This window comes from Littorina saxatilis, linkage group LG16, assembly GCF_037325665.1.
Source record: "Littorina saxatilis isolate snail1 linkage group LG16, US_GU_Lsax_2.0, whole genome shotgun sequence".
NCBI lineage: Eukaryota > Metazoa > Mollusca > Gastropoda > Littorinimorpha > Littorinidae > Littorina > Littorina saxatilis.
In genome coordinates this window covers 37,065,004-37,081,311 of record NC_090260.1, presented here as the reverse complement: position 1 = coordinate 37,081,311, position 16,308 = coordinate 37,065,004, and the positions used below count along the sequence as shown (strand labels likewise).

Sequence of the window (16,308 nt, the reverse complement as noted above, 5' to 3'; positions counted from 1 at the left end):
TTTTTGAAAATCAAATTATGCCGGAGCTGATGAAAGGAAGTAAATTGTAGCGAGTTGGGCGTGCCAGTGTTTGTGTGTCACATGGTTTAAAGGCTAGTAATGGTGGAGAGGGAGAAAAGGGGCGAACAGTAGAGGAGGGGGTAACTTTTATACTGACATTAGAATGAAGAAGTTTGGCCTAGCAGATATCTACTTCTTGGCAGCTCGTGTAAAAGTTGAATGACACGGAAGACAAAAGAAATGTCTCGAAGATGGAATACCATCCTCTCAAACCCATTGCCAACATGTTCGTGGGCATGCCGTTTTTGCAGTTATTTTATTACTATAATCTTGTCATCATTCATTGTTCTGTAGTGTTAAAGAAGATTGCAGTTATGCTTTTGCTTTTTTTCGTCTCTGTATTGTATTGAATTGTATTGCGTATATTACATGACATTGTTTCAATTTCTAAATATTGGTTGTAAAAACAAGGCAATATTGAATTGAACTTTTATTTTTTAGATAATTACAATCAGGCATTACCAAATATAAACAATGTCGGCCTCTCTGTCTGTCTGTGTGTATCTATGTCTGTCTCTGTGTCTCGTTTGTTTGTTTTGTTTGTTTTAAGCTGCGTTGTTTTCTTGGCTACCTGCCCGCCTCAACTCATCTGAACCGTATAACTTCTTGACATTGTTGCTTTGCGTTTCTACGAGTCGTTGAATTAGAGTGTAAACGTCTTTTCCTTTTCATTACGACAGTAATAAACGCAAAAATAACCACAATTCTATGTCAGGATTGCAAAAGGTTACAATCTCTTTTCTTTGAAATATAATGACTGACTGGGGCTACAGCCAAGCTAGCACTTCACTATAAAAAAAATTATATGTGTCAATGTCATTTGAAGGTGACTCGACGAGCCTGTATGCATAATGACTATCACTGACTCACTCAGTTCTGAAGAACAACTCCACTTGGTTTGTGTCTTGCTCTAACACGTTGGAAATCATACCGTTTTATTGCAAGCCTTGCACAGCATTTTCTGTAGCGCTGTTGTGTAGGTGCCCAAACCCCGTTGCGCTTCTTTGTAGTCATTCCATTGATAGATACCATGCTTTCACTAACACTGGTTCATGGCGTGGCTGTCTTTATCCGACCCAACTTTCAAGTTTTGAAACGGAAAACTTGTTGCCCATTTTGCATTTTCTAAGATGAAGGTGATCCTATTGACCCGATCCCCTTTTGGCACGATGAACGTTTAGCTCAAGTCGTGGCAAGCACGCCTGAAGTTACTTCTCAAGAAGAAGACGAAAAAAAAGTAGTTTTTGATATTGTGCTAAGTCTGCACAAAATGGCGCCAATAAAGTGTTTCTCTTTGTTTTGGCAGCTCACTAGGTGTGCCTGCACCCTTCGTTGTCACAGTCTTTAACACACATAGTGCCAAGTCAAATAATGATACACATCGAAGTAACCTAATACATTGTTTTATATCTTTAACAAAGATTGCAGTTAATGATTTTTCTTTTATGTGTGTGACTGTATTGTATTGTATCGTATTGCGTATATGGCATGTTTTTAATGTTTGAATCTTGGTCATAAAACAAGGCAATGTTCAGCTAACCTTGTCTTTTTATAAAAATGAAAATAAAAATCAGGCAGTAACGAATATAAACTCTGTGTGTCTATTTGGGTGTGTCTATTTGGGTGTGTGTGTGTGTGTGTGTGTGTGTGTGTGTGTGTGTGTGTGTGTGTGTGTGTGTGTGTCTCTCTCTCTCTCTCTATCTCTCTATTTCTCTCTCTCTCACACACTCTCTCTCTCTCTCTTTCTTTCTCTCTCTCTCTCTCTCTCTCTCTTTCTCTCTCTCTCTCACTTTCTCTCTCTCTCTCACACTCTCTCTCTCTTTCTTTCTCTCTCTCTCTTTCTCTTTCTCTCTCTTTCTCTCTCTCTCTCTCTCTCTTTGATTTTATGAATAACCACATATGTATGCTCTTCATGCCTCATCTTTATCATCATCATCATCATTATCATCATCATTATCGTCATCATCATCATCATCATCGTCATCTTTATTATCACGTTTTCCGACCTCCTGTTGTTGGTTAACTTTTTAACTTTTTAATTTTTTTAATTTTTTTTTTTTTTTTTTTTTTTTTTTAATTATATAATTGTGTGTCTATGCGTCCCAAGGACAGATTGTAAGAAAAGGCATAGCCTTAAATCTTAATCCTTGAAAAATAAAGTTCAATTCAATTCAATTCAATTCTCTCTTTCTCTCCCTCTCTCTCACACACTCTCTCTCTTTCTTTCTCTCTCTCTCGCTCTTTCTCTCTCTCTTTCTCGCTCTCTTTCTCGCTATCTCTCTCTCTCTCTCTCTCTCTCTCTCTCTCTCTCTCTCTCTCTCTCTCTCTCTCCCTCTCTCTCCCTCTTAACTAATGTGACCATTTTGCAGATGACACTACCATACATTCTAGTGACACCGCTTTGAACCGTTTATCAGAGTCACTGCAAGAAGGTTTAAACCAGCTGAGTGAATGGAATGAGCTAAACCATATGTCCCTAAACCCCCCAAAAACAAAATGCATGATAATAACAACTAGACAAAAACACCAGAACATTACCTCAACGTTTATTGATTTAATTGTTAATGATGAAATTGTTGAAAAAGAATCCCATTGATAACAACATGTCACGGTCACACCACATCGAACACATTTCTGAAGTCGTGTTCAAGAAATATATCTCTTTTCTACACTACATTTAGCTGTAGATCTTTGTGATGCGGCCAGTTATATTAAAACCAAGTAAATTGCTAGAAAGGTAATTCATTCCCATACCGAATAAAATAAAGAGTTTCATTTTTTCATTAATTAGTGTTTATGCAGTATACCGGAGACCTAGGACACCCCCCAAAATCAAATTCGCAAAAGCAAATTTGCATACACTAAAATACACAAACAATCAAAATAAGCAAGAGTGACCCCGTTTTTGATCTCAAATTGAAGAACAACTCATTTTCTACCCATACACATTGATTTGGTTCAGCTGTTGTGCCTAGCAGTGTTGTTTTGCCATTTTGAAGAAGACTGGTGTCAGCCTCGTCAGAAACAGTATAAGTCCTGTTTTGGCGTCATTTCTCGTGGGCTATGTGGGTAAAAACCTGTTGTTTTGTAATGGCTCATTGTATTGCTTTTAAATTTGACATGAGTATTGATAACACAATTGCCAAAAAGTGTGTAAAATATCATGGCGTTTTGATGAGTTTGTTGGACGAACTGGAACTTTTCAGAAAAGTTTTATTAAATTGTAATATAACTGCACACCGCATTTTGCACACTTCAACGCAAGTGAATATTACAATTGGAAATGAATGTTAGTACAAAAGCAACAACGCGCTTGTGTGATAGGAAAATGTGAACGCGAAACAACAATTACGAAAAACAGGTCTTCCACAGCAAAACCAAGTCCAGCGCAGCAGACTGAACTGGCACGTCACTCACAGCGATAATAAGGGTGCCAGTTCAGCCTCCTGCGCTGGACTTGGTATTGCTGTTGGACTGGACATTTTTGCAATCCTCCAAAAACATTTGATCGTGTTTACAGGACTAGCAAACGTAAACTAGTGATTGTACTCAAACGAAACTTTGGCAATAATTGTAACACTCATTTTTCTGTATGCATGCAAAGTCATGATGTTTTTGTGATGTAAGCCTTCAAACCTATGACACGTTTTAAAACATTTTCCGGAAGATTGTTTATCGTCTCAACAAATATCTGTAACGATGCAAAAATTTACCGGACGTACGTCTCGTATTTAGACTTAGGATCCTGAAAGTTTTGAATCAATCCAATGCTGAAATACAGCGCTCTTTGTCATGGTACCCCTTAAAATGGCCACAAAAACCTCTCGTTATCTACTGCTCATGTTCTCCACACCTGCATCAGTAGAAATTACATAACACACGAGATACTCAAAGATAGCAAAACAAAACAACCTGTTCTGAATAGATAATTAATTTGGCTTTCTCCTCGTATGTACACGTTGCCAAGTGAAGCCTAGTCTGAATTTTTTTCGATTTTGTAATTGGTACCTGACGTTTTTGTCAGGGGGTACCCTTACTTCGGCGGCGGTCACGTGATACCTACAACCGATATCTTTGATCCGAAAAGTGTGCCATGTGAAGGGCCTTGAATGGCATAGAAAGACACGGGAATAAATGTTTTAGTTGGGGTACGAAAATGGGTGCAATAATGTTTGTGCTCAGTTTATGAGATTATAACACTCTTATTCCTCGAAATGACTTGTTTTGCTTTATTGAGGTACCAGTCTCTGGAACTCTCTTCCGACCTCCCTGAGGCAAACTACCAGCACAAATGTTTTTAAGAGCAGATATTTTTGCTTATTCAATGAAGTCAAAATGAATGTTATTTGTCTTAAAAGGTACGTATTTAACATGCCCCTCCCCTATGTTTGGCTATAATGTACACAGAACCTTTTTGGGACGAAGGGATTTAAAAACACACAACCATTTAGATGTGTGATGATTTATGCAATGTATTGCTTGTTTGGTTGATTTCCTGTTAAATGCAATGAATGACGAAGAGCATAGTGTTGTAACCAAAGCTAAATAGGCTTCAAAGAAAGAAGCAATATATGCTAGTAAATGTAATTAGTAAATTAGTGTGCGTTAGTATGAGTGTGCTGTTGTTTTATTACAATATAAAAGATAAATGTAATTTTGTGTGGTTTGTTTATTTATACATATATTTATAATTTTAAGGTGAAAAGTAATAATTGACAAAAAGTGTAGATAATTGACTACTGTGTAAAACAAAGAAATGTATACCTATTAACCTGGTTCTATTAGTAAGATCAGTTTTAAAGTGTTGGCAGGAAAACCACACTGCAGCGGTACCTAGTGACCTCAAGACCGAATTCCGGAGTAGTCGGCTTTCACGGCTGACGTCACAAAACTTTCCCCATTCACAACACTGGAGTCTGCTACGGCAATGCACCGCTCGTGCGCGCACGGGGCCAAAGAAGCAAGGCCAGAGAGAGAGAACCATCGCCGCTCAACAGACACCGACTGAAGAGAATAGTGACTAGTCTGAGTTTAACTGTACTCAAAGTAAAGGAAGAATGGAACCTTGAAATGATTGTTAGAAACTGTAGTAACAAAAGTGTTAGTCAGTATACTTACTTCTAGAGTAACGACTGCACCTGAACCCCACCCCATTTTTGGTAAGGACCCTCGATCAGTGAGTGGTTCTAGACTTAGAATATTGCTGAAGTTGCAGTAATCATTAGGTAACGTCCCAAACAAAAAAGGAAAGGAATTTTAGATCCGCAAGTACTGCATTGCGGTAGTTATGTAAAAGTAAAGGTATAAAAGCCCTACCTCAGTTTGCCGGGTGTCTTTGTGCCCTGCCATTACCGACAATGTACATCATGGTTAAGGTAACTATGCTTTGTAATGTTTCATGACTTTTATCTTTAGTAAACTAATGTGGAACTTTTATCAAGTCTGTGATAACTTGTAAGATTGTGCGGAAGTTTGTCGTCTTCTATCTGTCTATCACCTTTATTATAAACGTGAGCTCATTCCTAGTTGATCGGCTGGGTTGTCGTGAACATGTTATGAAAGTAGTTGTAGACTAAAGTAGAAAGAGGAAGAAAGCGAGTGCTCAGAGAAAAAGAGAGAAGAAAGATGACAACCTAGCTTCGGTCATACATGGTGGATTTCAAAACGATCCTCCTCTCAATAGTGTGATATTACAATTTTTTTTCTTTCAAAACTACAATTTTTTTTCCCTCAAAATTTATAAAGTGTGAATTGAGTAAAAATGTCTCAAATACCAGTTACACGGTCACAAACTGTACAAATCAGAAATAAAATAGAATACGAATGTTACGTTTCAAAGGAGGAACAAAAACCATCTGATTTTAAAAACAGTAAATATGTTACCTTGTGTATGAAATGCATTCAATTATTTCCGGGACGTCAGGCTTTCGCCAATCACTTGAGACCGATTACCACAGACACAAAAACTGTAGGGAAATAAATATGTGGGTTAAATTGATCCAAATTCTCCAAGGATAGAACAGATTTAGTATTGTACATTTGTGGTATAGAGTGGGGAATGAAGACCCGTGTACATTTTGGCAGTGCACGTAAAAGAACCTGAGGCAGGTAAAAGGACTGGTTCCCCTGCCTTAGTGCAAACCGAACGGTGTGACGAACGGCTGGGACGGCAGCCAGAGAAAAAAAAAAAAAAAAAAAAAAAAAAAAAAAAAAAAAAAAAAGGGGTTAAAATCCCAGAGGAACATTAAAAAGGAAATGTTCAACCTTGGAGTATTTCGTCTGTGTGTGATTGTGCATTTCAAGATCTTCACGATGAGTTCCCTGATTCTGCAATTCCGGTAAGAGTGACATTTTTTTTTTAACTTTGTCCTCTTTCCCCATATGTTGCACCACAGATCGTTTTCTTTTCTTAACACACCTTGCCAACTTAGCTGAAGTAATAAATACATTTGTTCAGAGACATGTTTTTACAATGTCGTGAGAGTTAGTGTTGATTATTGGGTTGCTTTGAAAAACAATGCAAAAATGTACAAATTTCCACTCAAAGGACCTAGAAATGCAGATACATCTCCAACTTTAGAACTCACACATTCGGTGAATCCAGTCGTTACACGAGCACAAACACGTCAATTAGAGTTAAACGAATCTAAACTACCACTCCTACATTCTACTCCGCACAATCCACACGCCACTGCATTTCAAGTCACAACTCATGAACCTCAACGTTCGTCTGAACCTATTCTCGAAGAAAATTCATTTACAATTGAAAATGACTTTTTACCACTCACAATTGACGAAGATCATTCTAGTATCCAACTTGAGGAAGACAGTTTACATTCAGATCAAGAGTTTCACACACCACCACAACTGACAGATAATGTCCTAGATCATTCCTTTGTTCAGTTACCACGATTCAACATTTCTCCATCACGAAACGTCACAAATACATTGTTGAACAATACTAACAGAAGTCACACAATGTCTGAACATATCAATGTGCCCAATTCTCTTTGTCCTGAACCTTTCACGGGCTCAGCTCGGGACGATGCACCGATTTGGCTTCGTCGTTTCGAAATTTATAAGGACTTGAAAGGTTGGGGTCCGATGCAGTCCTTACGGACATTTCCCTTGCTTCTAAGAGACGCGGCATCGGTATGGTATGATAGCCTCCGTCCCGAACAAAAACTAACCTTCACGACATTGAAGGTTGCTTTTCAAGAACGGTATTTTCCTCATCCAACAATGCGATGGGTACACCTTGATAATTTCACGAATCGTCACCAGAAAACAGGGGAATCAGTTGACGATTACTTCCAAGTCATGATGAAGCAAGGCAAAGACTTGCAGAAGTCAGACACAGAAGTGATGGAAACTGTTGTCAGAGGATTGAGACGCCCCATAGCTCAGTATGTTATGGAAAAAGGACCCGCCAATGTGGAGGAAGCATTAAAATATGCGCGTCTGGGGCAGGCCTTTAAATCCGATGAAACACTCAGTACGGACAACGTCAATGAATTGACGAAACAAATTAAAGAGCTCAGGACAACTGTGACGTCGGAGTTAGCGTCATTGCGCGTAGCTTCTGTCACAAATCAACAGGCTCACTTAAACCCGCGCGATCGTCCTTCGCAAGGTCCTTACCGACCTCAAAACACATTTCCGAACAACATACAAACACGTCAGTCAAATCAACAGTCGAACACTTCACAACCAAATCGCGTCCACCACGGACCGGCTACCCAACCGTCCTATGGACAGCGAACCAGAAGATGCTATCGATGCGGCTCATCACGGCACATGGCCTCATCCTGCAATTATCACCAAGCACAATGCCACCAATGCGGCAAAATAGGACACTTACGACGTGTCTGTCTACAAAATCAACAGTATTCAGCATAGGACAAGTCACAGTCTGTATCTTCTCTAGCCGGGGAGGGTAAGGGCAGACTGTCACTTCAAAATAAGGCCAATATACCGCAAAACAAAGTTCAAGTGGAAATTCAAAATACCAACGTCACAGCACTAATCGATACTGGGGCAGCCATATCATGTATTAGTCCGGCTGTCTATTTAAGTTCGGGACTACAGCACGATTTTCCGTTACAAAAATCAGATCTAGCACAAGTAAATGGTGTGGGAAATAACAACATAAAAGTTGTAGGAAAAATCTCCATTCCTATTATTATCGCAGAAGTGGAGATTACTCACACATTTTTTGTGTTAGAAGGCATGACCATTCCTTTAATTTTGGGCATGGATTTTATCACACAACATCGGGTGATCCTTGATTTCATTCGAAAAGAACTCCTCTTGTATGATGGACTCTCAAAAGTTTCATTTTCCGATGTTGAACAAGGAATTCGCATGAATATACTCAAAACGGCCACAACGATCGACCTAAATCCTCGATCCGAGACTGTTTTTTCTTTAGGCGTAGAAGATAGAGATAACACCGAATGGGGACTTTTAGAGCCGGATTCTTCTTTTGTGGACACATGGAATGTTTTGCCTGCCCGTGTCCTTACACACATTTTCCAAAATCAGGTCGTGTGCAGAGTTATGAATCCAACTAACATGACTGTCACATTACCAGCATCCACAATAGTCGGCCACTTAGTACAGGTCGAAGAGGTTTTCCCACAACCACAACAACCAGAAATCACAGTTGCAACTGTTCACACCACAACTAAGGAATTCACCTCCGCTGATGAGACAAAACTTCTCCAGCTAGGTATAGATGTGTCACAATCACATGTTACACCGGAACAAAGACAGAAACTAAGTTCATTCCTAGCCTCTCATAGGGACATTTTCGCAGCAGACATGTCCGAATTAGGCCATACCCACCTGCAGCAAATGCAAATAGACACAGGTGATCACTCGCCAATCAAGCAGCATGCGTATCGAGTTTCACCGCACATGAAGAAGGAAATCGACAGACAAATACAGGACATGCTACAACACGGTATTATTACACCAAGCATTAGTCCGTATGCATCTCCTGTTGTCATGGTCAAAAAGAAGTCAGGAGAATACCGATTTGCGGTTGATTATCGCAAGTTAAACAGCATCACAAAAGTCATGAACTATCCATTGCCGCAATTTGAGGATGTTACAGATATCTTAGGAAAAGCGACAATTTTTTCTGTCATGGACTTGATGTCAGGGTTTTGGCAAATTCCTGTACATGAAAACTCAAAGGAGAAAACTGCCTTTATTTGTCATTCTGGTCTGTATCAGTTTGAACGAGTTCCATTTGGGTTACGTAACAGTCCTACTGTCTTTCAAAATGTGATGGAAGCTGCTCTTCGTGGTCTTAACCACAAGACAGCCCTAGTCTATGTTGATGACATTGTCGCTTTTAGCCCTGACTTTGACACTCACCTCCAGCACTTAACGGACATTTTTGATCACTTAAAAGCCGCAGGTCTGAGATTAAAACCAAGCAAATGTCGGTTTGCAGTCACAGAGGTTGTCTATTTGGGTCATGTCATTTCCGCTGAAGGTGTTAAAGCTGATCCACAAAAAGTACAACTGGTACGGGACTTCCCAGTTCCTAAAAACCAGCATGAAGTTCGTTCCTTTCTTGGCCTTGCCAACTATTACAGGAAATTTGTCAAAGGTTTCTCTGGCATTGCTGCTCCTCTGAACTTACTTTTACAAAAAGATGTCAAATTTCAGTGGACAGATGATTGTCAAGAGTCATTCAACTCATTAAAAGAGGCACTAACCAGTCCTCCAGTTCTGGCATATCCCAATTTTGACAGAGAGTTCATACTCTATACTGATGCATCTGCCACCGCTATCAGTTACATTCTTGGTCAGAAAGACGAGCACGGCAGAGAACGAGTTATTTCCTACAATGGCCGTAGTTTAAGAGCAACTGAAAAACAATGGGGTATATCTGAGCGAGAAACCCTAGCACTTGTAGAGGGGATCAAGACATTCCGAGTGTACCTTGCCAATAAGAAGTTCCTTGTCAAAACGGATCACTCAGCTATTCAGTTTCTCAAAAAGACAAAAGATCCAACGGGTCGTTTGGGCCGCTGGGCAATTTTTTTGCAAGCTTACGATTTTGACGTGGAGCATAAACCTGGCAGGATACATGGTAATGCGGATTCCCTATCACGACGGCCGTACTCTAGTATTACACCTGAGGCAGAAGAAGAAGTTGGTGAAATACCTCAAATGTTTCCACCAACAGCCAGTGTAGTACATGATCACGAAAATTCTGCTTGGGCCACTGAACGGGCTTACACAATCAGCACAATTGAACCTGAGACTATTGCACAGATTCAAAGAGAGGATTCACAACTGCTTCAAATGATACAGTACCTCGAAAATGGTACTCTTCCCGACAACAGTAAAACAGCACGGAAACTTGTCAGTGAGTCGCACGATCATGTGTTAGACCAAGGAGTACTTTATCACATGTGGTACCCTCGTACAACAGGCCATAAAAGTGATAGGATCGCTAAACAATTGGTTGTTCCCCATTCTTTACGCAACGAAGTTCTTCTTTCCTTTCACGACTCGCTCTTGGCGGGTGCACACCAAGGCGTAGAACGAACTTATCACTCAATTCGCCTTCGATACTACTGGCCGGGTATGTACGCTGACATCACTCAGTACGTAAAAAGTTGCATCCAATGTCAACAAAGCAAAAGATCATATCATGCCAATACACCACCTCTCTGTCCTTTACCGGTACCTCAACTCTTTGAAAGGCTTCATATCGATTTCCTGGGACCATTGGAAAAAAGTCCTGAAGGCTATCAGTACATCTTACTGATTGTTGATGCCTATTCCAAATGGCCAGAAGCATTTCCATTGGTCACTAGTGAAGCGACAGAGGTAGCTCACGTTTTATACCGCGAAATCTTTTGCAGGTATGGCGCGCCAGACACCTTATTATCAGATAGAGGCCAGAACTTTCTCTCTAAACTGATTACGGAGCTTTGTGCTATCTTTCAAGTTACTCGCCTCAAAACAAGTTCATACCATGCGCAAACCAACGCTCAATGCGAGCGATTCAATAGCTACCTAGCTGCAGCTCTCAGATGTCACTGTGCAGACAACACAAAACAATGGCCAAAGGTATTACCGTCAGTACTGTCAGCTTATCGTGTTACACCATGCAGTCAGTCTACACAATACTCTCCGTATTTTCTTCTTTTTAAGAAAGAATGTAGACTTCCATTAGACGTTGCATTGATTCCACCATCAAACATACCTACTTCTGCATCACAGTGTATGGATGATATTCTGTCGGGTTTTGAACTCACACAGCAAATCGTAAAGGAAAACACTCTCAAAGCACAGACTAAGTATAAGACTCAATATGACAAGACTGCCTCAAATTACACTTTCGTAGTTGGTCAAAAAGTATGGGTATACTTCCCTAAACTTAAGCAAGGAGTATCAGCAAAACTACAGCGACGTTGGCAAGGTCCGTATTATATCTGTTCCGCTTTGGCAGGGAATGTTTTTCTGTTACGGAAAAGTTCCGACAACCAACAGTTACGTTCACCCATTCACGCTATGCGGTTAAAACCATATTTTGACCCAAATGAGAGACCAACTAACTTTATACCTGAAATTGATAATGATCAAAGTTCAGATACGGATGAGGAGAGCCAGGTTCATGGCGGTGCTGACGAACTTCACGTCAGCTCTGACAAAGAAACTCGAACGGGAACTCAAACACTTGATTCCTCCGATGACGCGCATACTAAGACACAGTTATTGGATGATGCTTCTTCGGAGGAAATCTATTATGTGGAAAAGATCGTACGATGCAGACGGAATGCTCAGGGTAGCAAGGAATATTTGATCAAGTGGCAAGGTTACTCAGAAACGACCTGGGAGCCTGCCGAAAATCTACCAGATTACTTGATAGAGGCCTTCCATATTAACAAAACGAACAAAGGCTGCCGTCGCAAGAACCGTCCAACCACGTAATCGGGTATGTTACGTTGCTGTGTACCCGGGCACAGTAACGCCAGCGTGTTATGTATATATTTGTATGTTTTGTGTGATGTTTATTTTTAAAGCGCTAGACTTTTAATAATATTGTTTTGGATGATCCTTCACATGGGATGAAGATGCCTTCACAGAGGATGAAGAGGAAAATATTTTTTTTAATGATACCTTCACAGAGGATGAAGAGGAAAATATTTTTTTTAATGTTACCTTCACATGGGATGGAGAGGATTACCTTCACATGGGATGAAGATGCCTTCACATGGGATGAAGAGGATTACCTTCACATGGGATGAAGATGCCTTCACATGGGATGAAGAGGATTACCTTCACATGGGATGAAGATGCCTTCACAAGGGATGAAGAGGATAATATGTATACATTTTTTTTTATGATGTTTTTATATTGGATGAAGAGGACAATATTCTTTGTTGTTGTTGTTGTTGATATTTTTACCATGGATGCAGATGATGATATTGTTTTGTTTTGTTTTAAAAATGTTTTACACCGATGAAGAGAGAATTTTTTTTTACCTTTATAGAGATGGAGTGTGTCGCGTGGCCGTGCTGGGCTAGACGTTTTGTGTTCCTAGTATAGTTGTATTATTCTTCCCTGATTGCAGGCTGCTATTTTTCTCCTACTGCTGGTGTCCACAACACACGGCCAACAGACTTATGCACGTTTAAACCATGGGGTGGTCTTTAGACAGCAAGACAAGCTGTCCTCCTCGTCCGAGACATGGAAACATACCTTCCAACTGTCCCTGCCGGAACAACCTGCAACGCCCCTACCACTACTAACTTGCTCGGCGAATTCTCATGTCAATTGTGAAATCCATAATATCATAGCAACGACTTACAATAATCTCTCCACAGCCACAGAGCAATATGTACAAAATGCTAAAGTTAAGGCTCAAGCTATTTTAGGCACTGAGTTAGACGTTCAACGACCATCTGAAAATCAACGAAACTCTCGTTCAGCACCACAAGAGATGTTGTTGTTCCCTACTAATGTCACGATCTCCATAAACACACCAAGTCAATTTAGATCCCGTAGTCGTCGAGGCCTCTTTGATTTCGTGGGTGACTTAGCATCGGGACTTTTCGGGGTGGCAACACAAGGCGAAATTAATGCTTTAAAGGCACATATAAATAAAATCTACCGGTACGAATCTAAATTAGAAAGGGGACAAGAAGCACAACTACAGCTCATGCACAGTTATGTTCAGAAAACTAACGAAAAAGTACAACAACTATTGCAATCAGTTAGCGACAACCATAAATACATCACAGACCTTAATACTTACTTCCAACAACGTATGGGCTCTCTCAGTAAACTGGAATTAGAAATAACACGAGCTTTAATTTCATTATTACACAAGTCACGTTATCTTTCGGACTTAGAACGCCAATTAGACCTCTTTCTTCAAGGGATTCACCATTTAGTGCAACGTAGGCTCTCTCCCTTATTAGTTCCTGAGCAGATGTTGAAGAGAGCCGTTTCCCACATTGAAAACACCCTTCGACGACGTCATCCGGACTTTCATGTCATTAACCATCATCCGGCGTATTACTATCAACAACAGTCCGTGATGTACTCTTACCACACCCATAAATTCTACGTCACCATCCAAGTCCCCATCTCTTCTAGAACTGCTCTCTTTGATCTGTTGCAAATCATAACAATGCCCGTTCCCTTAAATCACTCCACCACACATGCGACTCAATTAGCCAACGTACCGAATTATTTAGCCATAACAACTGACAGGACATCGTTTATGGAAATGTCAGTAACTGACATGCAAAATTGTGTAGGCAATCCCATTAAGACATGCCCTTTAATGCAAGGCCAACGTTCTACAGATACACCCACATGTGCTACAGCCTTGTTTTTACAAACAGATGAAACACAATTATGTCAATATAGGCTAAAGGAACATGCTGTGACTCCCAGTCTTCTTGAGGTAAAGTCAGGACTAGCTCTTTTGTCGAACATTACGGAAGTTATCCTCACATGTAGAAATCAAGTTTATAAAAAGCCAGGGTGTATGTTCTGTCTTTTTAAAATTCCTTGTGAATGTGCACTTATGGCCGATATTTTCCAAATTCCCCCTCGACTAACTGCATGCGACGACGGACAGGATTCGGACGATACAATCATCTATCCTGTTAATGTCGCATTATTACAGCAATTCTTTAATTCAACTACCCTTAGTACACTGTTATCATCTCCTGTTTTTACTAAACCGGTTCAGTATGCTCTTCCTCAATTACAGATTGATGAGCATAATTTTCAAACTGATCTAGAGAAGGCGTCTAAGCTGGATGCCGAATTGGGCTCGATTTCTAACAAAATGAAAAAGAACGAAAAAGTCTATCGACAAATGTCAAGTTATTCACTGGACGACTTTCCTCTGGATGATGATTTTGATTATACTTCTCCAACTAACCTGCTTGCCTGCATCGCTTTACTTCTCTCTGCTCTACTATTGGTGTGTGTTCTGATCCTTTATAAACGGGTGAGAACGTTGTGTTTGGTTATTAGTGTTTTAACTGCAGGTAAACCTATAGTACCTGCCACGGCCCAAGCAACTTCTCCCCAACCTCCTCTTCGATGGAACCCAGCCCCGACAGGACAGTCTAATCCCAGTGATCGCCCACCCCAATCTGATTTGGTGTATACCAACATGAACCCTAATTCCCCAAATAACCCTTCTCATGAGTCTCCCCCAACCAGCCCCCTCCCGCTCTGTGAACCCCCAGTTGCCGATCATTTGTTGCTGACCATTGAACTTTTCAGTCTCATGTTACTGCTCATATTTGTGACTCGTTCAGCCGGTTTACTCTTAAAAACGTCCGTTTATAGGACCGTAGCAGTCCTCGAAATTAGTGATGGCCAGTCCTTTACGGATTTGCCGTTATTAACTTTAACCTATTGTCCAACTGAATACTATCTTATTATGAAATCCTGGGTTCGGTCTCTGAGTTTACTTAAACATACCTACACTACTGATGATCTCGAAATTACGTGGACGTCTTTTCACATCATTGCTAAGCTGACAAAAGAGTCATTATCTTTACCTAAAGTTCTTAAACTCTCCCTTTGGCAAAATTACAAAATGAAAAAAATTATTCAGAAGGGCGACTATGTTGTTAATCTGAAACTGGTACACGGCGGAAGAGTCATGTATATGCGCAAAGCGAAACCTGGTCAATTTGAAAAAGAGGTCGGTGTGACGGCACAGCATCAAAATGACTTTCCTACCATATATGGTCCAAAACACATACAGGATTCAAAGTTCAAAAACAGCCCCTCTGCCCCAACTCTATATCCAAGTCCCAACCATCAGGACTCTCTTAATGGAGTCGAATAGGTCCTCGCCAACCTGACGTACTTGCAACCCTAACTCCAGAATTGCTCTTGAATGTTTTTTTTTTTTTACTCCTTTTGTTTTACGTTGTAGCTGTGTTGTTTTGTTTACTTTTTTTTTTTATTCTGATATATAATTGAATTAATTAATTTTAAATTTGGGTTGTTAATGATTTGAATATGATATAATTTGATAATGACGTAAGTTTAATACGACTTACAAAGATGTGTTATATACTGCAAGAGTATAAAGGAAACTTGAAGTCAGTAAGATCTATAGTACCTGTCGAAGCAAAACCAACATGTTTTATTTAATTCTGCCCTTTATTTCGAATCCATTTTAGTACCTCCTTTCGTGAAAACACCTATAAACATCGTTCCAAACGATTAGCTACCAGCTGTGTTGGGACCTAACAGTCGACTATCTCAGCACAGTTCGGCGTGGCCAGTGGGTGATGGTGTATAATGGGGTAGCTTCCCATTTGGAGACTTTCCAGTGTCTGCGTTTTCAACAACCTACGTACAGTGACCTGGGCGACGATCCTGCCATCATCCACTCTTGCCCCTTTTCTGGAACTTCCACCTCATCTGGTCATTTCTACTGGACACACCTCATTGGCCATGTGGTGTGACGGTGGCAGTGACATCAACTCTAACCAAGCAGCTACCACCTCAAATTCTATCGCCTCTTCTTCACACATCAACAATGGCAGTCTGGATGACTCAACAGCGTAGTGTGGTGACTTAAATAAACACTCAATTTGTGTTATTTCTATTCCTACTACGAAGTCAACGCCCAGATTATTTTTCACAAACACTCACCATGGACGAATAATCGCTGTGTATATACTACAATACAGTGACAATGAATGAACTTAAGGCTACCGTTATACCTCA

The 16,308-nt window shown here is 40.3% G+C and overlaps 1 protein-coding gene across 1 annotated transcript in view; it reads left to right on the top strand.

The window, feature by feature from the left end:
- The first annotated feature begins 7,383 nt into the window (after positions 1-7,383).
- The window catches only part of LOC138949985 (uncharacterized), a 21,010-nt gene continuing 12,085 nt past the window's right edge, over positions 7,384-16,308 (top strand). The window contains exons 1-4 of the mRNA XM_070321766.1: positions 7,384-7,555; positions 8,654-8,791; positions 11,681-11,850; positions 12,665-13,777. Coding sequence (XP_070177867.1) covers positions 7,384-7,555; positions 8,654-8,791; positions 11,681-11,850; positions 12,665-13,777 — 1,593 coding nt within the window. The remainder of the gene's footprint in view (positions 7,556-8,653; positions 8,792-11,680; positions 11,851-12,664; positions 13,778-16,308) is intronic.